The following is a 21,683-nucleotide window of genomic DNA, read 5'->3' on the forward strand; positions in this document are numbered from 1 at the left end:
CATATTGCTTGGACAGTGTTCTAGTTTAATGACTTCATCTCTGGCAAGATCTCGAAGAAAATGAAATCTAACATCAATATGCTTACTCCTCCCGTGCATTACTGGATTTTTTGATAATTTGATGGTAGAACTATTATCACAAATGATCACAGTAGGCTTTTCCTGTATAAAATACAATTCTTCGAGTATCCTTCTCAACCAAACAGCTTGGCATGCACATGAGGCTGCAGCTATGAATTCAGCTTCTGTTGTAGAGAGAGTGACAACAGGTTGTTTTGTCGAAGACCAAGCTACAACAGCTAAACTTAACAGAAATACGTATCCAGATGTACTTTTCCTATCATTAAGATCCCCAGCATAATCACTGTCGCTGAATCCCATCAGCTTTGCTCCAGTTTTCTTCTTGTAAAATAGACCAAGATCAGTTGTTCCTTTCAAATAGCGTAACACTCTCTTAGCTGCTTGAAAATGAAGTTCAGTGGGTGATTCCATGTATCTGCTAATAAGGTTCATAGCAAACATTAAATCAGGCCTTGTAGCAGTTAGATACATTAAACTTCCCACTATTTGCTTGAAGTGAGTGCTGTCGACTTTCTCCCATCCCTCATCCTTGACGAGCTTTGTTCCTGGAACTATGGGATTTTGAACAAAGTTGCAGCCTTCCATATGAAATCTTTTGAGAATCTCCTCAGCATATTTCTTCTGTCCAATGAAAATCCTATTGCTTGACTGCTTCAATTCAATTCCAAGTAAGTAGTGCATTTTCCCCAAGTCTGTCACCTCAAATTCCTCCATCATGGAATTCTTGAAGTCTTTGAACATATCTACACCATTTCCTGTGAATATTAGATCATCCACATAAAGACACACAATAAGAATCTTCCCTTCTTGACCATGTTTGACAAACAAGGTATGCTCATAAGGACACTTGATAAAAACAGTCTTCAAGAAATGTGACTCTATACGACTATACCAAGCTCTCAGCGCCTGTTTTAGTCCGTATAAAGCCCTTTTTAGTTTGTAGACCTTCTGTTCTTCTCCTTTTTGCACATATCCAGGGGGTTGATCGATGTACACTTGTTCATTGAGCTCTCCATATAAAAAGGCAGACTTCACATCGAGTTGGTAAATGGACCAATCATTCTGTGCAGCTAAAGATATAACCAAACGTATGATATCATGACGAACTACGGGAGCAAAATACTTCAGAATAATCAATACCATATTTTTGAGTATATCCTTTAGCTACTAACCTGGCTTTGTGCTTGTCAATCTCCCCATTTTCTTTGAACTTAGTCTTGAATATCCACTTCACTCCAACTGTTTTTTCTCCTTTAGGCAAATCAACCAACTCCCATGTGTTGTTTCTTTCAATTGCTTGTATTTCCAGGTCCATGGCTTTTCTCCATTTCAAACTCTTTACAGCATCATCAAACGTGTTGGGATCATTGCCAACAAACAAGGCAAATTGAGCAATATTGTCATCATCTGAGAGCTCATCACCACTCACATAATCAGTCATCCAGCCAGGGGGTCTTCTTTGCCTTGGTAAATTTGAGGAGACTTCATTAAATCTTGGCTCGACAGGTTCATCTTCACCTTCTTCAACAATTTGCTCAGTTTCAGTCTCTTCAAGATAAACACTAGCTTCCTTTCTTGGTTTATCATTCCAGTTCCAACCACTAGCTTCATCAAACACCACATCTCTACTAATTATGATTTTCTGAGTCTCTGGATTGTATAATCTGTAGGCTTTTGATTCGTTGCTGACTCCAAGCATCACACATTTTGTGCTTTTGTTATCAAGCTTGGTTCTTAAATTATCTGAAATATGAGCATAAGCTAGACAACCAAATGTTCGAAAATAGCTTACTTCAGGCTTCTTATCACTCCATGCCTCCTCCGGTGTAACATCCTTCACAACATGAGTAGGGCATCTGTTTAGAATGTGACAACTCCAGTTCACAGCTTCTGGCCAAAATTCTTTTGGTACCTTCATTCTTGCAAGCATACTTCTTACCATATTCATAATGGTACGGTTCTTTCTCTCGGCCACACCGTTTTGTTGTGGTGAATAAGCTGCTGTTAATTGCCTGTGTATGCCATTTATCTCACAAAAATTAACAAATTCATTGGAAGTAAACTCTCCTCCTCTATCTGTTCGAAAAGCCTTAATAAACACACCAGTTTCTTTTTCAACAGATGCTTTAAATTTCTTGAAAGTCACGAAAGCTTCAGACTTTTCAGCAAGAAAGTATGTCCATGTTTTCCTACTAAAATCATCAGTAAAGGTTATAAAATACCTTTTGCTGCTGTTCGAGATGGGGTTGATTGGTCCACATATGTCAGAGTGCACCAATTGCAGCACCTGTGTGGCTATCCAGCTACTTTCCTTTGGAAATGTTTCACGATGTTGCTTTCCCACCATACATTCCTCACAAACCGTTGAGGGAGCTTGCAATAGAGGAAGTCCTTTCACCATGTTCTTCTGTTGGAGTGCTTTGAGGCCATTGAAACTCAAATGCCCAAATCTGCAGTGCCACAACCATGATTCTTCTTTAGTTGTGGATTTGAAACACATTTGTTTCTTAGCATGTGCTTCTGTTTTGAGTATGAACATACGATTCGAAGTCATATCAGCTTGAATAATCAAACCCTTGTCAGGATGATGTATGTGACAAGAGTTCTTTTTAATCAAGATGACCATCCCTTTCTCCTGCAGTTGACCAAGACTAATCAGATTGTTTTTCAGCTCTGGAACATAAAATACCTCAGTTATGCAGTGCATCACTCCATTGACTTCAACTTTTATGTTGCCTTTTCCCATGACACACAGACTAGAATTGTTTCCAAGTTTCACATTATCCCTGAATGATTCATCCATCTTTGCAAACAGCTGCTTGTTTCCACTCATATGATTGCTGCAGCTCGAGTCCAAGTACCATGTGTTGCAGTTCTGGTTATTTCTTTCATCAATTGATGCCATCAGTAACATCTCCTCCTCTGTCTCAGCCACATTAGCCTTGTTCTCCTTCTCCTTTTGAGGACACTCATATTGGAAGTGTCCAAGTTCATGGCAGTGGTAGCACTCCACAGTTGACTTATCAAATGGACCTTGATGGCCTCTCCCTCTTCCACGACCTCTGAATCTGCCTCAACCTCTTCCTCTTCCTGATGTGTAATTCTCATGACTAACCTTGAGAGCTTGCTCTTCAATATCATGACAAGTCATCCTTTGCTCATGCACCAACAGACTACTTTGCAATTCATCAATTGAAAGTGCATCAATATCTTTTGACTCTTCAATCGAACATACAACGTAGTCATACTTAGATGTCATAGACCTGAGTATCTTCTCAATCACAGTGACATCTTCCATTCTATCTCCATGTATCCTCATTTTGTTTGCAACAGTCAATGTTTGAGCAAAATAGTCAGTGACTGTTTCTCTATTCTTCATTTGCAACATCTTGAACTCTTTGCGAAGAGCTTGCAGTTGTGCACGTTTAACTCTAGCCGTGCCTTGATACTTTCTCTTCAAGGAATCCCAGATATCCTTTGCCGTATCCTTCTTCAGAATTGTCTCCAAAATGGCTCGATCAATGGCTTGAAACAAGTAATTCTTGGCCTTCAAGGTCTTTGAGCTTCTGATCCTCCAAGGTTTTGAGTTGAGCTTCTGTCAACACCGTTCCTTCTGCATATGCTGTGATTCCATTCTCCACGAGACTCCAGTATTCTTTAGATCTCAAAAAATTCTCCATCAACATGCTCCAATGATCATAGTGACCATCGAAGCGTGGGATTGATGGTTGAACAAAGCTGCTTCCTTCAGTTGACATTGACACTTGCTACGGAAAGAGTTGCTACTTTCCTTTGCTCTTCAGGCCCCAATTTGGAGCTCTGATACCAATTGTTAGTTTCTAGATTTACTGAGAGGAAACAGAGTGGGAGAATTGAATACTTCATTAAGTGAAAGATGGTTGTTAAATAGCCTTACAAAACAGAAAAGAAACTTTGCACGACTCCATGACCTGCTGCACGATCACATGACCAGCAGCTCCTAAATTTAAGAGATATTCCTAAAGAAACGTTCAAACCTCAGCCACTTCCCTAAAACATAGGGTTATTCCAACTAAACAGAAATACTTTAATAAATATTAAATAACTTCACAGACAAACAGCAAAGTGACTTGTCTAAATCTCTTGACTCGTCGTTGACTCCGCCGTTGACTCTCGCTTGTTTTTTATTTGCAGATTTGGAACTTCCTTGAGCTGTAGGTAAAGGTGGGTTGGAGCTACACCGAGCCTTTTTCTTGTTTTTGGTATACTCAACAACACCCGCAAGGACTGCCAACTACGCACATGAGGAAAACTTCTGTGTTTGAAGTTGCTTGTTTTTTGAGGGGGAAGAAAGCAAAGAATTTGTGGAGCTGCTGTGTGTTGGCTCTTGGGTGGGCAGCATGGTTTGAACAAAATAAGAGCAACTTTCAAAACTATGTGGGAGGAAGTGGAGGGATTATGTAAGAGAGTTCGTTGTTGGGAATCATTGTGAGATTTAGGACTTGCCTTTCTTTCTTATTCATGCAGATTGGGGGGCGGCGGTGCGGCGGTCGTCTCTTAAGATTGATAGTGCTTAGTTAAGCTCTTAGGATATCTGTATGAGATATTCTGGAACTGATTTTGATGTATTTAAAAGCAGTTTTGTCCTGGATTTTAATACATACTAACAAATGGCCTGTAAACCACTTTATAGGTGGTTACATATCTTTTAAAGTTTCTTGACAAGCATAGTAATATGAGAGAATGAAGGGAGAATGTATGAAATAAAAACTTGAGAATGGAAGTTAGGGATTGTTTTTAGTTTTTACTCTTTGAACACTTTAGGTGCCATTTCATAAAGATTTTATCCTCATCTACCTCTTGCATTTGTTTTTCTCCTTAGAGAGAGAGAGAGAATCAAAATATTATAAGGGCATTTACAATCCTTTAAAACAATGACATTTTGATGCTCTGAGGTCACTTTAGACAGGACAGCCACTATGGTGCATATCAACTCTTCATCTGTTGTATTCCTCTGATGAGATATATGGGTGAACAACTTCAACCGGCCTGACCAAATGCATTAGTCTGAATAGGTTATTGCAGTAGATTTGGATGAAAGTTATTGGCTGCATCATCCTCTCGAGACGATCAAACCAGATTTTGCAGTCCACAATCCCTCCAGTAAAACAGCCTGCAAACTGAAAAAAAAAAAAAAAAAAAGTTGGCTTCAAAAGAAAAATGCAATTGTATGGTTGATATTAATCAGAGGAACTAATCTTCTTACAACTACTCAAGAGCTTGTTTTCTCATTGTGGTCAACCAATGCCTGCTCCCTTTAGACATGCTGCATGAACTACGCGATTGGTTGTAGAGACTAAAGAAAAGAAAGAATGGTTTTTGAAGGCACTATGAGCACTTCATTGGATGACTGGTGCACAATTAAGGATGTAATGCCAATTACTAAGAGACATTCAGGATTCCACCTGCCTGCAGCTGTACTGGTGTGGTGATAATAGTACCCATATGCATAAGTCCCATGTCAGCACTCTCCTACACATTTGTCAACATTTCATGGAAAATCAAATATAATCTGATCTTATAGCTACTTTCATATCTTTTAAAGAAAATAAATCTTTATATATCTAACAAAAAAGATAGTTATGAACTAAAAACTCTCCAGCTGCCAGGCATCCGTTCAGTTATGAACTTGAGCTGAGACTCGGGTTCGCACTGTATATCACTAAGCTTCTGCACCTGAGAAAAAGATAGCCAGGATATAAACAAAGTAAATACAGAGTACTTCATAGAATTCCATGATAGCTAGGGAAGTAACACAGGTGCGATGAAAACAGACAATCCTACCCAACATCTTCAAGCAATCACACTTTTTGTTTCAATAACACAAACAATTTTTTATGGAACTGAAGAAACACAACTTTATTATTCAAATAAGGAAAATAAGTAAAAGTTCCGTGTGGACAAGAAGTCCATCATAATAATCCAACCAAAACTTCTCCCAGTCAGGATAAAGTACACCAAAAAGGTTTTAGGAATCCAAGTCGCATGAGGCTTGTAAGCCACAACCTATTCTCTATCGATAGGCTAATAACGAGTTCTTAAAAATAAATAAATAAGCAAAAGAAATATACCATAACATTCCAAATCTGCAAAAGTTTTAAATATGGTTCTAGTTCCACAATACAGTAGAAAGATGAGTGCTAAGATTATTTATGTTTTGAACACATTTGTTACTAGCTACTCCATTGAAGAATGAAGATAGCAAACACATGAACCCATGTCTGCATGTATGTGCACATGTAGGAATTTTTTTCTGCAAGTACAGATTCTTACATTCACAGTTCGCATTTGATGCCAATCCGCAAGAACTTTTTGCCTCAACTGCCAAGGAAGACCAAAAAGATTTTAGTGAATGATTAAACGAGAATAGGACATTTGTATAGGTCCATCAAGAGCAACATTAAGGCTTAGACAATTAAATCCATAAAACAGAAGAACAATGCACAGACAAATACTACAAATTCAGGAGGCTTCCACACTTTTATGTAGTTGACCCAACAAAAAATACATAGCCAGGGTACTATAACAGTATGAAAAGAAATGCATGAATTCAAAGCATAGCAGAACAAACAGAGAGGAAAATTTGAAAAGAGAACTGTGAACACCAACTGATTTCTTGCCCAACATTCATAATAATGAGTGTATCTCTCCAGAGAATGCTTTGCCATTTCTCTTCTTCTCTCAGTTTCATTATACTACAAACCACAATACAAACTCTTATAAACAGAAGAAAAGAAAACTATGCTCCCAAAAGGCAAAGAAGAATATCAAATTCTCAGAATGAGCAAAAAGAAACTGTAAAATCCTTACAAATCCCTTTTTCTTAGCTGCTTCATAGTGGTTACAAGCATAGAAACCACCTGTCCTCTCACCATGATCCGACCACAAGGCATAGCCTGCAAGATACATATAATTCATTTAGAACCAGAACTTAACAATATAAGAGCATAAACAATAGAAAAGTTTCCTCAAACAATTATTCTATTCTCAATGTGAATGATACAATGCTATTATTCATTAATCAGATATGTTTTCAAACATCTATCAATTTCCATGGAAGGAAAAAAAAATGCAAGCAGAAAGCATACCAGAAAAATTCAAATTTGCAAGGGGTGTGATGTCATGTGCATGCACCCTTGGTTTTTTCAGTATGGCTTACACTTTGGACATGGCTTGGAATTGGCTAGTATCCTGAGTGTCATCAACGAAAGATATGAGAGAACAACAGAAGACGATATATGAAGTACCATCGCTAATAGATGCTCTAATGTAGCCTACCACAAGAACAAAATAATTATACGCGGAAAACCATAAAGCATGGCAGTGGAAAGAAATATAAAACATCTAGCAACAGATCATAGCAAGAAACAGATTAGCATGGGATTAAAATACTATGGATGTTCAGAAAATGGTGGAAAGAATGGCGAAAAAGTAGTTGCAAAAAATAGTTTGTTTATACAAAATTATTGGTATTATATTTTGTGGAGGAAGGGGGGTCAAGGGAAATTTTCTACAACTAAACAACTAAAGACAGCTTTAAACGTTAAAGAGACTTGCAATTCCAAGGTCACATTCTTCATATTCAAAACAAGAGCTTAAGATGCAAGTTTCTTGTATCTCAGTCAGAAACTAGTTAAAAAACAACCCATTTACTTTGGCAATAAAAAAAATAAAGTACGAAATTCTGGCAGAAATTAAAGAATTGTATTATAATCTTTTGGGGTAAAAAATGTTGTTTATACAAAATGAATACTGATCAGCGAGTCACTTGACTGTTCACCAACTCCAAAAAATCAGAATTTACAAAACTAACTACATGTGTACATAAGTGGGAAGAATAGGACTATGAATGAAAGGAGCATCGTAGACACGCGGTGCTGCAACAGGAAAGCAAGGGTGACGGAGGATCACAGGAGCATGCTGCCAATATCGTTGAGGAGAAGGCCGAGAGGAAGGCACATGAATAACCACAGATTGTGATGTATTAGTAAAGATGGAAAATTATGAATCGAAATAAATAATTCCAGTACTCACGTGTTAGGTTAGTAAATACAGAGGAAGTCAAAAACCTCTTCCGACTCTTTTGTACATAAACATCTCATGGAAGTCGTTTGACCCAAAAAATAACCCCATGGGAGCCGTGGGTATTTTCAGAATGGATAAAATTTTATTTTTATCAAAACCATAGCAAAAACCAATCTACTCTTTGGGTTTTCGCCATGTGGGGCTTCAGCATCGGTCTAGGCAGAAGCCTCCTGCCGTGCTGCTTCTCTACAGGTTCATTTGTAATCTAAGAAATTACAAATGCCTAGGACTCGATCAACATAAGAGAACACCGCATACTTTGGTCAGAGTTTGTCTTTGTGTGTGTATGCGTGTGATGTTGGCTCTCATACCAGCGAATATGGTGAGTTCTCTAATGGGGCTTATAGAGTTATCATCCAATCATCGACTTACTAAATTTCGATTTTATTTTCTAACTGAATTTTACTTTGAGTGCAATTCTTTCAGCTACAAACTAACACTAAAATTACAGCTTAAAAAATGTAAGAAACTACAGACCAACACTCTCCTTGTATAACAATTTCAGCCTGAACTGGAAACAGCTTCCTCACAAGCCTCTGCCTCATATGCATTTGCTGGTTCCTCAGAGAAACTGGGAGCTTTGGGAATCAGACCAAGCACCTTGAACATGAGTTGATCAGCATCAAAATCGTTGTTTGGAGTAGTCAATAGCTTCTCACCAGTGAATATCGAATTTGCACCGGCAAGAAAGCACAATGCCTGCTCTGGCATTGAAAACTTTACTCTGCCAGCTGACAATCTGACCATTGCTTTTGGCATGACTATACGGGCAGTGGCAATCATTCGTATCATCTCCCAAATTTCAACTGGCTGCACATAGATGTAGCAAAATGAATTCTGTTAAACTAATCAAGTCTTGGAACATCAATAGAATTTAGAGAATGCAACTGGCATGATGATTGATGGCTCTAGACGCTATGATTAAAGTGAGATTTAAACCACCGGGGGGCACAAGTACAATTGTTAAAGTGATGATCTAAAGTCACCCTAAACACATCTTATCCATAATTTTGTGTCAACTACTGACCAACTTGAATCACAAAATATGCCACTGTCTCTATTGTAGCATGCACAATTATTGCTACAACCTCAACTGTCAAGTTTAGAATTAAACAAATGTAGACTGACCTTCTGATCTTGAAGAGGTGTGCCTTTCACTGAAACCAGTGCATTGATGGGAACACTTTCTGGGTGAGATGGGAGTGTTGCTAATGTATGCAGCAAACCAACTCTATCCTCCTCTGCTTCTCCGAGCCCTATTATTCCTCCTGTTTAAAAATTAAAATAAATAAATAAGTTAACTTTACCATCAAAGTAAATACCTATATTTCTGTGCTCATTAATACACCATAGCTGTAAATGTTGATGATGAACACTTAGATGCTTAGAATTTTTTTGGTCAATCACTTAGATGCTTAAAATTGACTTGAGAAATTATGGTAATTACCATAAGGTTACAACTCAAAGGAAAAAATATTCTAAGAACTTTAAAGTTAAAATTCTCATAATTCAAATGGTTCTATAAATGGGAGACACAATGTTTAGGGGGAGGAGGAAATGAAATGGAAATACATCTGGACAAAGAACCCCTTGCATCTTTCAGATTATATATATCAAAACATGTCCATTGTATCATTAAGAGATTACATATCTTAAAACAACATAATTTACACTTTCAAAAAGTCAAAAAGTAAACATATCCTCCTTAGAAAACGGCTGTTCTGGACGTTAAATGATTTTATCAAAGAATAATAGAAGTTGAACTAGAAAGCTCTTTAGCTAAATTAGTAACAAGAATAAAAAAAAAAAATCATAGCCTTTAAAATTCCATTTCATACATACTTTGAAAACTAACATGGGTTGAAAAATGTGAATAACTTGCAAGTACAACAAAAGCCATAAATAAATGGGAAGAAAGCCCAATTGGATTAACCTTTCGCCACTAATTAACATATCATTTAAGATATTCAAGATAAATAACACTGCTGTGAGCTTAGTATGCAAAGTATGTAACCAAAGATGACAATATACTAATTCTTTCCACTTTTATTAAGGACTTGAAAAGATAGACCAGTCTGAATGTCTACCCCTGTTAACAAATGTGTTTTTACACTATTAGGAGAAGAAGAAAGAATCTATTACATGCATTAGGCTAGACAATGATTGACTTACGAAATAGATGCATGTGATTATATACAAAAGTAAGATCAGATTACCTGAACACACACTAATTCCTGCATCCCGGACAAACTTAATGGTTTCCAAGCGCTCATCATAGGTCCTTGTGGTAATGACATTTGGGTAAAATTCCCTAGAGGTGTCAAGATTGTGATTGTAAGCTGTCAGGCCTGCTTCTTTGAGTTTCAAAGCTTGTTGCTTTTCTAGCATGCCTAAGGTGCAGCACACCTCCATTCCCATACCCCTAGAATGTGAGAGATATTAACATAAGCTAAACTGTTGAGCAAACAATACAATGCCTCTCCTTCCTATCTGCTTAATATAAGCAATATACGATGTTTTATTACCTTATGTCTTTTACATATTCAAGGATCTGGTTAAAGTTTGTCTTTCTTCCAACTGTATCCCTCCATGCAGCACCCATGCAAAAGCGTGTGCTTCCAGCCTCTTTTGCCTGTCAAATAATGAAATATGGTGAAATATTAAGACATGATTGACTTCAAAGTATAAACTGAATTAATCATAAATAGTACTCCCAATTCACATCTCTGGTGAAGAAAATTAAAGGAGTGGGCAACTTGAGACCAACATACAATTAGTAAGGTCCAATATTGTTTCTCTATAAAATATATGCCACTACCTAATAAAACTCAAAAGCAGAAGTTCTGGAAGGAATTGAAGCTTAAATGAGAAGTATCATCATAATTTAATTTAGATCCATAACTTAAAAAGCGGTATGTAAATAGGTCATGAGGCAGCAAAGTTCATGATTCCAAAGAGGCATATAAGTTTCGAGCTGCCCTGCCTCATATAACAACACTATGGTCCTAGGGGCATATCTATGATTCAAAGATCAAATGATCATTTGCAATCAATCACCTATACTGAAAATTTTATATGTAAAACAAAGGAAAAATATATTCATGACTCGGCCATAAGAACAAAAATTCATGTTAGCATAACAAGCACTGTTAGAATTAAAGGACCAATGTATATAACCAAAATCTAGGACCCTTAGCTATTTGCTGCTATTGTTAGCCAGGACACCTCATTGTTGACAGAATTCGCCTATTAGAGGATTAACACAAAACTGCATGTTCCCAGTTTTTGTACATGAGATGGAGGCTTCCAGTGATCCCCTTACAATAACTCATTATTTATCACAATACACATCAGACCACCAAATTGTGAACATGGTATTCTCTTGATGCATGTTTCAATCACTCCTGTAGACTAAGATACTATAATGTAAAAAGGAACTTGATAAATTTCATTAATTGCTTTTCTGACACGCTTCTTTCAACTCGTACAATCATTATATGCTTTACACAATGATAACATCAAAGATGAGTTTTCTATTATCACCAATGCAAGGTAAAGACATAAGATTAAGAAAGGGACCTTTTGTGCTGCCTCCATGACAGCGTCCTTTGTCATAAGCTTTTGGGCCTTGAGTCCTGTGTTATACCGGGACGACTGAGGACAATACGAACAATCCTCACTACATCCACCTGTCTTGATAGAGAGGAGAGTACACTGCTGCACTTCCCTAAAATTATGCGTGTGTCTGTGAACTTGGGCCTGAAAAAGCATGAAATTTACTTCTAACATAGAAAGAAAGAAAAAAACAAGCACATTCAAAACAAAATCTGAAGAAAAAGAGAAAAGAAAATTGCTTTCGATATCAAAAATAACTTATCAACCCACAACACACATTGGGCAGTGTAAATATCAAGGAAAAGAGTTTAGGAAGTCAACTAGAGCAACGGTTATAACTTGTGGTGACTGAAAACTGTTAGGTATTTGAGAGAAATGAATATTTGTACTGACTCAATCAATGAGTACAGTTAAATATTCTTAGAACCTTAACAACCTTAAAACTAATTACAGCTGTCAGTTTTGATGTGATGTAACAATACTATAGTAAGTAGAATAATCATATACCCACAAACTAATTATGCATTATGAAAATGTAAGTAGAATATCATAGTCATTTTCCTTTGTTTTCTCCCCCATTTTCCAGGCAACCAAACAGAGCATACCAAAAACTAAAAGAAGAAGGAAAAGGAAGAGAAAGAAGAGGTACTGACCCCGTGGAAAAGTAGATCGAGAACAGGAGAGCCATAGACGGCCTTGATCTCGTCGCGGTTCCAGTCATTTCTGGGGCCTTGTCTGATGGTTCTCTCAGCTTGAATTGCAGCTGCGGATGATAAAGAAGAGTAAAATGAAGAGTGCAACACAGCCACCGACGGTCTTAGCTGCCCACGCAAAACGGACCTAGTCGAAAACATCTCCCCACTGTTTTATTTTCTTTTGCTTTTTTCTCAGGAAAACCGAGACTTTCCGGGAAAATAAAGAGAGGTGAGAGTGTGTATGTGCGTGTGAGAGAGAGAGAGAGAGAGAGAGAGAGAGAGACAGTGGCTGCTGGCCTGGGCGGAGAAAGAGAGGAAGAAAGTGAAACAACATATAAATAAAATAGAGTTAAAATATTCAGTAGAAACTCTAAAATTAGGTGTATTTATTTAACAACCCAATAAATTAGGTGTGATTTTTTTGTTTTGTTTTGTTTTTGGTCCACACAAGACAAACAACACACACATCACCTACCAAGTTAGGTGTTAGCTAGGTGTGTGTGTGACATTTACCTCTTCCTCTCTTTCTTCTACTCCTCCTCCTCCTCCCCTTCTTCCCCCATATCATCTTTTTCTTTTTCTTTCTCATCATCAGCCACTTCTTTCATGGCTTGAGGCCAAATCTAACAATCCATGATCCAATCATGACCAATATAGTTTGAGTTCAGGGTTTAGGTTTGAAGAAAAATTGAAGTTACCATGAATGGTAATTTCCCAGGAATATCTTTAGAAGAAGTACATGTTTGTTTCTTCTCTTTCGGGGAGATGTAAACCCTAAACCCTAAACCCATGTTAATTTGCTTTTTATGTTAATTTTCAATGTTAAATTATTTTGTGTAAGTTTTATCTTTTTTATTTCTTCAAACAAATCAAATTGAAAATTTTAAAATTCTGATAAGATTTCCATTTAATACCATTGAATTATAAAGTACATTTATCAGATCTAGTTGGAATTATTATTTTGTTGTTGTTGTTGTTGTTGCTGCTGCTGCTAATATAGGCATTGGAAACTAAAAAATTACAGATAAGTCATGTTTACATCCAAGGTTTTATTATTAAATTTTTAAAAGCTCAACAAATTCCCTCACTTAATTAAAAGTAAATTTAGGTTTTAACTAAAAAAAATTTCACTTTTGGGAAAAGCCAAAGCTTTAAAAAAAAAAAACAGAAAAATCTCTCAACTTTCAAATCAAAGACATGCAAATGTAAACGATTCCTTAAGAAATCCAAAAATAAATAAGGGCAATTTTGTCCATTTTGGCTTTTTTACAAAATTTCTCTCTTCTTTGTCTTTTACAAAATGCTAAAAGAGGAATAATTTATTAACCAAGAATAAAATAGTAAACTGACTTGTTAAACTTAAAACTTGAAATGAAAATAAAATGTCAACGTTTCTCCCACTTTTAAAGGCAAGAGGACTGTAGCCAAGTAGTTAAAAACAGTTACTCCTGAGAACAACGTGTGCTATTGGATTAGATCTCGTATTTCAAATTTTTTTTCCCCTTACTAAGAACAACCAATCAATATGTCAATTGGATTGGATCTTAACCTCTGATATGATTGGACTAGATAATATGAGCCTCAATTGACCATGACCACATACCCAAACAGTAATATATGCTCAACAAGCAAATTCAAATTTTCAAGTAGAGAAAAAAAAAACAAAGTCTAATTCTTAGATTTAAAAAAAAAAAATTCTGTAAAATAATTTTCAAACTCTACAAAAGCAAAAAATACATAGCCTTGTAGGCCCGGTCCGTTTATGAGAACAAATAGGCTGCATTTTGAAACGAAGCATGAATTTGCCCAATTTAGATGAGTCGGGTCGACCTACAAGTTCAATCCGTCAGCTACCCGGATCCTCTTCTGTTTCCAAACCCAAATAGGCTCCATTCCAACAACCAAATCCCACCTATTAAAATTATTATAACTCCTGACTTCGCCCATGCTTAGTGATACATAATGAATTATACCTGTTCCACATTAAAATCCGTAATCTATACCTGAAAAACCAAGATTTAGATTAATTATGCAGGTGTAGTTGATCCCATAACCGCCCGATTCCCGGATAACTCCCCCAATTCCAAGTGAACATGCCACCAAAGTATTCTTGAATTCGAGTTCCAATGTTTAAGGTTCTCTCCAACACAGCTAAATAAGGGGCTAAGGAATGAAACTGAAAAGCACAGGAAACTAAACGAAGAAAAAGATACAAAGAATTGTGCAAATTGAAGGTTGGTTGTTCGTATGATATCAGTTGTATGCAGATGGACCTATGGATCAAGACTCTGTCATCTGTCTCAACTTCCAAGTAAAAGGGGGCAAAACACACCGGAAATGCACAACAAATTCCAAAGCAAACTAATATCTCATTTCTTTATCCTTCAAGCCAGAACAGAAGAAAGAACATGACCATAATTTTAAAGGAACACAGGGGCGAAGATTGTGCCTGCTAACTGCGTTACACCAGCTCAAATAAAAAATCAAGCCAAACAAACCTATACATATATGTACGAGCAAGACACAACTACACACGCACGGTTTCTACAACGCCTTTTTCACATTATGAATTAACTGTACAGAACTAGGGGATTCCCAGCCATTCTAGGCAAGTATCAAATGCAAAACTTTGATTGCCAAGGCAATATGTAATCCAAATCACGCTGTTAATGTCTTGAAGCTCTTGGTCATGTACATTTTAACCCAAAAATGAAAAGAAAAAGGAAACGAAAAAATTCACATTTAAGTATCCTACTGCAAAATGCATCATTTGATTCTGAGCACATTCCAATTCTGAGTCTTGTTCCTACTGCAAAATGCAGATTTGACACCTGAAAAAGCATACTACAGTAATGATTTTGGTTTTAATGGTGGTTGACAGAGAAATAATTCATAAGGAGTTATAGACATGCACCGTGCTTTATGGATGGATGACACACAAATTATGAAAATACATAAGAAAAAAATACAGTGCTAATTATCAATGCAATGAAAATTACATTACAATCAACCAAAATAAACAAAAGTATGCATATGAAGCTTGGTCAGCGATAGATCTTAGTCTGAAGTATAAAAGGAGTTTGTTACAATAGAAAGAAATTAAAAGACAGTTAAAAAACGTAAATCAAAAGGAGAAAATAGAAAGTCAATTGTGGGAGGTGTAGGAATAATTAAGACTTGTCCTGAATGCAACAACGAAGGATCATGTGAATCACAAAAAGGATTGTACATGAAAAAGAGGAAATCTGAGGTTTAAGAGTTGTATGAGAAGAAAAGTACAAGTCCATCCTATAATCAGTTTTTTTCACAGTAAAATAAATTTTGGACCAAACTGTTGAGCTTTATGACTGATATAAATATTTTTGGGACTGTAACACAATTTGGTATTATTACGGAGGTAAAACATCGGCTGAACCAAATCCTCTACATACACATACATCCCCACATCCCTTCTAATTTGTTTATGACCACCTACCATCCTCTTGTTATTTTTCTCTGTTTTCATTTGGTAAATAATTTTCACCATCCTCATGAAAATCCACTGCCTCCAAATATTACATATGATAGCAATCAACATTACATGGGTTGGTTACATCCTTTAAAACCATAGTTGTTTTCTTATAAAGCTAAAAGGTAGTCAGATAAAGGTACTTTATTTACAACTGTAAATATCAGATAAGTAGTAATAGCTTTGCTCCACAAAATTAATTAACCAAAAAATTTAAGTTTCACATAAACAAACAAATTTCTAAACTGGAAACAACCATACTGGAAATGCTGTAAAATAATTGATTAATAGCATGTCCTCGGTCAAAGTTAAAAAAAGAGGATCTCATATTAGCTTTGCTCCACGAAATTAATTAACCCAAAAAATTTAAGTTTCACAGAAACAAACAAATTTCTAAACTGGAAGCAACCATACTGGAAATGCTGTAAAATAATTGATCTAAAGCATGTCCTCAGTCAAAGTTAAAAAAAGAGGAAAAAGAAACAAACCCTAAGAAATTGATTAAAATTCTATATAAAAGAACTGACTTATACACTCCATGGGACAGCCCAAAACTATAATATACCTCTTTTCACCTTAACCTGATGCTTTTAAAATTCAAGTCCACTCTCCCCTCAATTCTTTTTCATATTTGCTTATACTATTTAGAAGAAAGAGTGAGACCAACACACCTCTGGTTTTCCATCATTTCACACAATCAACAATACTCGAAGAATCATCTGTGCAGCTGCCAGTGGAGAGGTTCAGTCAGAGGTTTCTTCCTTAATTGCGACTTTCTTTCCCTTTGCCCTTTGTGCAGCTCTTCGTTTGGCCTGAATTTGGCGTACATATTCTGCTACTATGACATGGAACTTTGGAGCAAGCTTATTTGTTGATGGCCCATTAAGGCCTGCCTTCTTCAAGGCCTTTTTGATAGCCTTCTGAGCCACTTGGAAGTGATGAGTACAAAGAGAAGGAACAGTGGATCTCAGTATTGGCTTCCCACAGGTTAGAGGTCCTGTATGAGCGCTAGATAATAAAAAACAATTAATTAACAAAAATGTCAGTTGAAAAATCAATCTCTGCCAGTCATATGATGGTACAATATATACAAAATAAATAAACAAATAAAAAAGTTGGACAACTAATGCTTGGTGTATTTACTGACAATAAGCTTATTCAAATGATCTATCTGGAGGAAGTAGAGCAGCAAAGAAATAGCACCTACTAGTTCTATATTTAATTAGCCTTTTTCAACATTTGTCAACCTACTTGAAAATATTATGATAATGCTACAATTCCACAGGACATGAACTATTTCACATTTAATAGCACAATTAATCAGCCCATCCCAACTAAAGAAAAAGGGGTGAAAGCAAGTGATTGCCCTCAGTGACAAATTATCTTTTTCTATTTAACCTAACTTGTCAAATTTTTTTTTGGACAAGATAAAAAACTCTAATAAAAAATAAAGAAAAACTACAAGGGAAGACAGATATCCATAAATAACTGCGACACCTCTAGGAAAACCAAATATCTAATTCTATCTCAAAGTAAACCGCCATCCTCTTTGCATGCACCAGTAGTCACATTTATAGCATTTCAAAATCTATGCACACTTATGCATTTGAAATCATCAACGGTCATGCTACTAGCTTCCATATTTCATTTGTGTCCAATCAATGATATATCAATACTAGTCTACTATAATAAGGTCCATGACTATAAGCATTTTTCAAACATATCTTTGGAGTTAGTACCTTCTTTTATGGGAAACGAAAAATTTATTAAAACAGAGAAGACACAAGAGAATATAGACATGGGAGGTGGGAGGAGGGAGAGACCTAGAACAAAAGCTCAATAAGCACTTTAAAATAATCAGTATAAAGCTCCCACCGAATCCAGATTAAGTACACCAAAAGAGACATAGGTTTAATGTTGTTAATTAAAATTGATTAAGAATATTGATTTGAAGTTTATCTTTGTTTTAAATTTTCTCCTTATTCTCCCTACTTTATCTGAATTTCTTCCCCCCTCCAACAACAACTAATATCAGAACAGTTTTTGCCACGCAACCATTGGTATTAAATCCAACTTGGAACCCCTGCTCTACAATTGATCCAATCCTTCATAAGCTTGTCACGCTCCTGGTCATAAGTTGTACGTCTTGAGCAGCAGCTAATTGACCATTTTTTAATGGTTGTGCGTGCATTCTACACACAGGGGCTGGAGGGCACATTGTTTCAAACAAACAAAACTAAAATAAAAAAGAGTCAACCTACCTGTTGCTTGCTAAAGGCTAAAGCAGACACTCGTGAGACTTGCCCGTGCAGCAATATTGCGATTTGCTCTGATCACATCAAGAACTAACAGCACTGGATCATGGGCTAAGTTGTTTTCTTAGTTACTATTGATCACATTACATGTTGTTTTACAGTGGAAGTGTTACATCAATTATTTCCAACTCCTGGATGTGAGGAGAAGATCCTCGAGCTCCTTATGTCAGTGCCATTCAAACTCTTGTACAATATGAGCCATACTGGATTGTTGTTTCTGCTAAAACTATGTTGCAAAGATGTTGTATTTATGATACTAGTATTTGGTTTCCCCTTTTGCCAATTGAATCTTGGCCTTTTCCCTTCCCCTTTTCAAAACTTAAGCAATTCCTTTCCTCCAGCACATTGAGCTCCTTGATTTTCATCTCCACCTCCTTCTCCTTCCCTGATCCCCATTAACCTCCTTATTCCATTCCCCTATCCTCTCCCAATTTCCTAATGAACTTAACACCTTGCCATCCTTGATCACCCCTTTCTCCTGCAACTCCTTGAAACACCAATGATGTTCTAACCACAGGCTCTCAAACCTAAAGGGCCCACAGTCCCAATTCACATTATTTTTGTCCAGAACAAATATAAAATGATCCGAGGCCACCTGAGCAAAGGACTTTTGCCTGACATGAGCAAAACCCTCCTCCCACTCTGCTAGAAGAAAAATTAAAACTCAAATTAAATCTCTCCAATCTGCCACAAGTTGCCTTGTGTTGCATACTAACAGTTTAAAAATTCCATTCTGTAGAGCCAGGTCTGTAGATAAAATCATTATCATCACTCTTCCTGTCATAAGACCCTGATAAGAATATTGGTTTGAGTTTACCCTAAATTTCTACTTGTTCGACCTACATCAATTGCTATTAGAACAATCTTTGTCCTCTCGTTTTATCACCTTGTCCTACACCAATTACCATTAGACCAATCTTTGTCCTGCATCAGAAACTTCCAACATTAATTATTAATGTTTGCATTATGTCTTATTTACAATTAAGCGAAGCGACTTTCCTAAATGGCTAGAACCTCCTTTTAATTTTTTTACACTAAAAAAAGCTCAACCACAAGACTTTTAGCACCAAGTTCCAACAACTATCAGAAAACAAAGGTACAACGCTCAAGTGCTAACCAGTTAGTAAGTTAATATGATGCTAACCACTTGTTCTGGCCCACTCCACAATCTATCTCATAATTCGAACCATTCACTTTTTAGATCTTTTGAAAGATCATCCTTGCAAATATTTACTCAAATCGAAGAACGTTTAGTTATTAAACTGTAAGCAAATAAATAGATGAACACAACATTTTCAACGAACAAGGATGTGTTCATCACAATAATCAAGTGGCTGAACCAGTTCCGATTAGGATGAAATTTTGCTGGGAGGATCTTTGAATGAGGACCTAAAAGGTAAATGGTTCGGATTATGAAATTATATTGTGGGGTAGGCCAAAATGAGTGGTTAGCACTGTAGTAACTTACTAACTGCTAAGTGCTTGAGCGTTATTGTACAAGCACAATAACAACAGTAAAAACTTTACAATATCAATGCCAGGCCAGAAAAGCTAGATTTCAATTTTTATTTTCTTTTAATAATAGCCAAATAAGTGAATACAAACAACTATCCATAGAAACAAGAATTAATTTTATTTAAGGTGAAGCTGATCTTATAAATGGCAACACTCAAGTACAATATAACTGACAGCTGTATCTTTCTCTCCCAATTAATTACATTCTTCTGGAGAAGCTATTTTTCAGAAAAGTAGAAACCTATTAGAAAATGGAGGAATAAAAACAATCAAATCCTGAAAGCAGCATCATAAACAATTCTTACACAGCTAAAAATTATTCCACCAATCCAAACAAGCACAGAAGCCCACTCTCATTGAATAACAAATAGCCATCATAGAATTAAGCTATGAAACTCAAAGTAAATTCAATAAACGGCTAGCCTAGTTTTTGAAAAGAGAACAAAACAGGGGTGGCCAAGGGGGCCACACAAGCCCCAAAACAAAGAACAACACCTAGACAGCCTAACACATTACAAAATTACAGCTTTCCAATCCAAATGAATGAAACTAAAGTTAATCTCCTTAAATACTGAAGAAGTTGAGGCCCACAATGACAAAATAAATAAATAACAAAACCCTCATAACAGTTAAAAATCAATAGCTAGCATAAACTACAATTTACATGTATTAAAGATTCTAATGCACGAATATCAGGCTATTCAATCAATTGATGACAAACCCAGAAGCGCTCTCACAAACTAAGATATACCCATCAAAGAATTAACCCAAAAGAACCAAACTTCAATACAAGAAATAGCAAATTACCTCTTGATAACAAACCCACAAGGCTTATAGAGCTTCTGCTTCGAATCCGATAGAATATGGAGGTGACAAAAGCTCGTCAACGGCATGGCCTTCGTCTTACACTGATGATAAGAGCATTGCAGTTTCTTTTTCGCATCAACGTCGGTCCGAGCAATCGCAACACCACCATTGTTGAAATTGCTGTTGATGTTGTTATTGTTCTCATCAGTGCCTTCAGCATTCCCAGCAGCGTCTCTATCGCTCTTGTGCTCATCTTTGAAAGGGCTCACACCGAAGTTCCAGTAGAACTCCCTGTGCTTCTTCTTGACCTCCTCCATGAAGGCCCAGTATTTGGATTTGTAGAATTTTCTGAGCTGCCTTAAGAAGTAGGAACGGCGGCGGAGGACCTCCGGGCGCGTGAGCTGGGAGGAGCCTGAGAGAGCGATTTCTTCTAGGGAGGGTGGGATAGGAGGGATTTTGGAGGTGGAAGGGTTAGGGTTTGGAGTTTGGGTTTCATTTGTGGGTTTGAGGGTTATGGGGTTTTTGGGAGGTTTGGAACTAGAGGAAGGATGGGGCTTGGAACCAGAGGCAGCCATGGGAGGAGGGAGAGGAGGAAAGAGAGAGAGAGAGAGAGAGAGAGAGAGAGAGACTACGGGTGTATTGTGATTGTCAGAAACAATTTTGTAAAGAGATATTTTACACTAACACTCCTGAGGTTTTTTGATATTTCACAAAACTCTTGAGGTTTCTAAAATTACATCAACACTTAAATTATTTCCATAAAACCTTTTTTCATTGATTTTTCATCAAAAGATTGATGATTTTATACAAAAAAAAATTCTCCAAATGACAAAGTTGACCTTTGAGGTTAGATTGCATTTACATTCATTGATGTTAATTTTGTCATTTGTATAAGTTTTTTTTTAATGAAATCATTAATGTTTGAACGAATATTGAACAAAAAAAGGTTTTGTGAAAACAAACTGAAACTTCAGAGGTTGTTCGTGTATTTTTTAGACATGAGGAATTTTGTGAAAACACAAA

General features: G+C 36.5%; 3 protein-coding genes across 8 annotated transcripts; all 3 read right to left on the bottom strand.

Moving 5' to 3' along the window:
* Positions 1 to 5,628: 5,628 nt before the first annotated feature.
* On the bottom strand, positions 5,629 to 8,429 carry LOC148920446 (putative E3 ubiquitin-protein ligase ARI8). 2 transcript variants are annotated; one of them, XM_089045699.1, is made up of 5 exons: positions 7,280 to 8,429; positions 6,931 to 7,016; positions 6,717 to 6,815; positions 6,394 to 6,441; positions 5,629 to 5,796 (listed from the first exon to the last, which is right to left on the bottom strand). In XM_089045699.1, the coding sequence occupies exons 1-5, from the start codon at positions 7,368 to 7,370 to the stop codon at positions 5,701 to 5,703; spliced, it is 420 nt and encodes a 139-aa protein (XP_088901825.1). In that variant the 5' UTR covers positions 7,371 to 8,429; the 3' UTR covers positions 5,629 to 5,700. The 2 variants fall into 2 exon arrangements, with proteins under 2 accessions (XP_088901825.1, XP_088901826.1); XM_089045700.1 differs by lacking the exon at positions 6,717 to 6,815.
* A 144-nt stretch (positions 8,430 to 8,573) lies between these two features.
* On the bottom strand, positions 8,574 to 13,042 carry LOC103322442 (biotin synthase, mitochondrial-like). The gene is made up of 6 exons (XM_008224356.2): positions 12,474 to 13,042; positions 11,785 to 11,964; positions 10,731 to 10,837; positions 10,422 to 10,627; positions 9,334 to 9,473; positions 8,574 to 9,015 (listed from the first exon to the last, which is right to left on the bottom strand). The coding sequence occupies exons 1-6, from the start codon at positions 12,672 to 12,674 to the stop codon at positions 8,707 to 8,709; spliced, it is 1,143 nt and encodes a 380-aa protein (XP_008222578.1). The 5' UTR covers positions 12,675 to 13,042; the 3' UTR covers positions 8,574 to 8,706.
* A 1,091-nt stretch (positions 13,043 to 14,133) lies between these two features.
* Positions 14,134 to 21,309, bottom strand: LOC103322441 (uncharacterized). Of its 5 annotated transcripts, none has more exons than XR_016124014.1 (3): positions 20,661 to 21,308; positions 16,695 to 17,031; positions 14,134 to 14,488 (listed from the first exon to the last, which is right to left on the bottom strand). XR_016124014.1 is itself a non-coding variant. In XM_008224354.2 (2 exons), the coding sequence occupies exons 1-2, from the start codon at positions 21,233 to 21,235 to the stop codon at positions 16,767 to 16,769; spliced, it is 840 nt and encodes a 279-aa protein (XP_008222576.2). In that variant the 5' UTR covers positions 21,236 to 21,308; the 3' UTR covers positions 16,435 to 16,766. The 5 variants fall into 5 exon arrangements, 1 of the variants encoding a protein (XP_008222576.2); XR_016124013.1 differs by having other exon boundaries at positions 14,134 to 14,518; XR_513455.3 differs by lacking the exon at positions 14,134 to 14,488 and adding an exon at positions 14,865 to 15,346 and having other exon boundaries at positions 20,661 to 21,309.
* Between the last annotated feature and the right edge of the window lie 374 nt (positions 21,310 to 21,683).

The sequence above is a fragment of the Prunus mume genome, linkage group LG2 (assembly GCF_029339155.1).
Source record: "Prunus mume cultivar Tortuosa linkage group LG2, ASM2933915v1, whole genome shotgun sequence".
NCBI classification, from domain to species: domain Eukaryota; kingdom Viridiplantae; phylum Streptophyta; class Magnoliopsida; order Rosales; family Rosaceae; genus Prunus; species Prunus mume.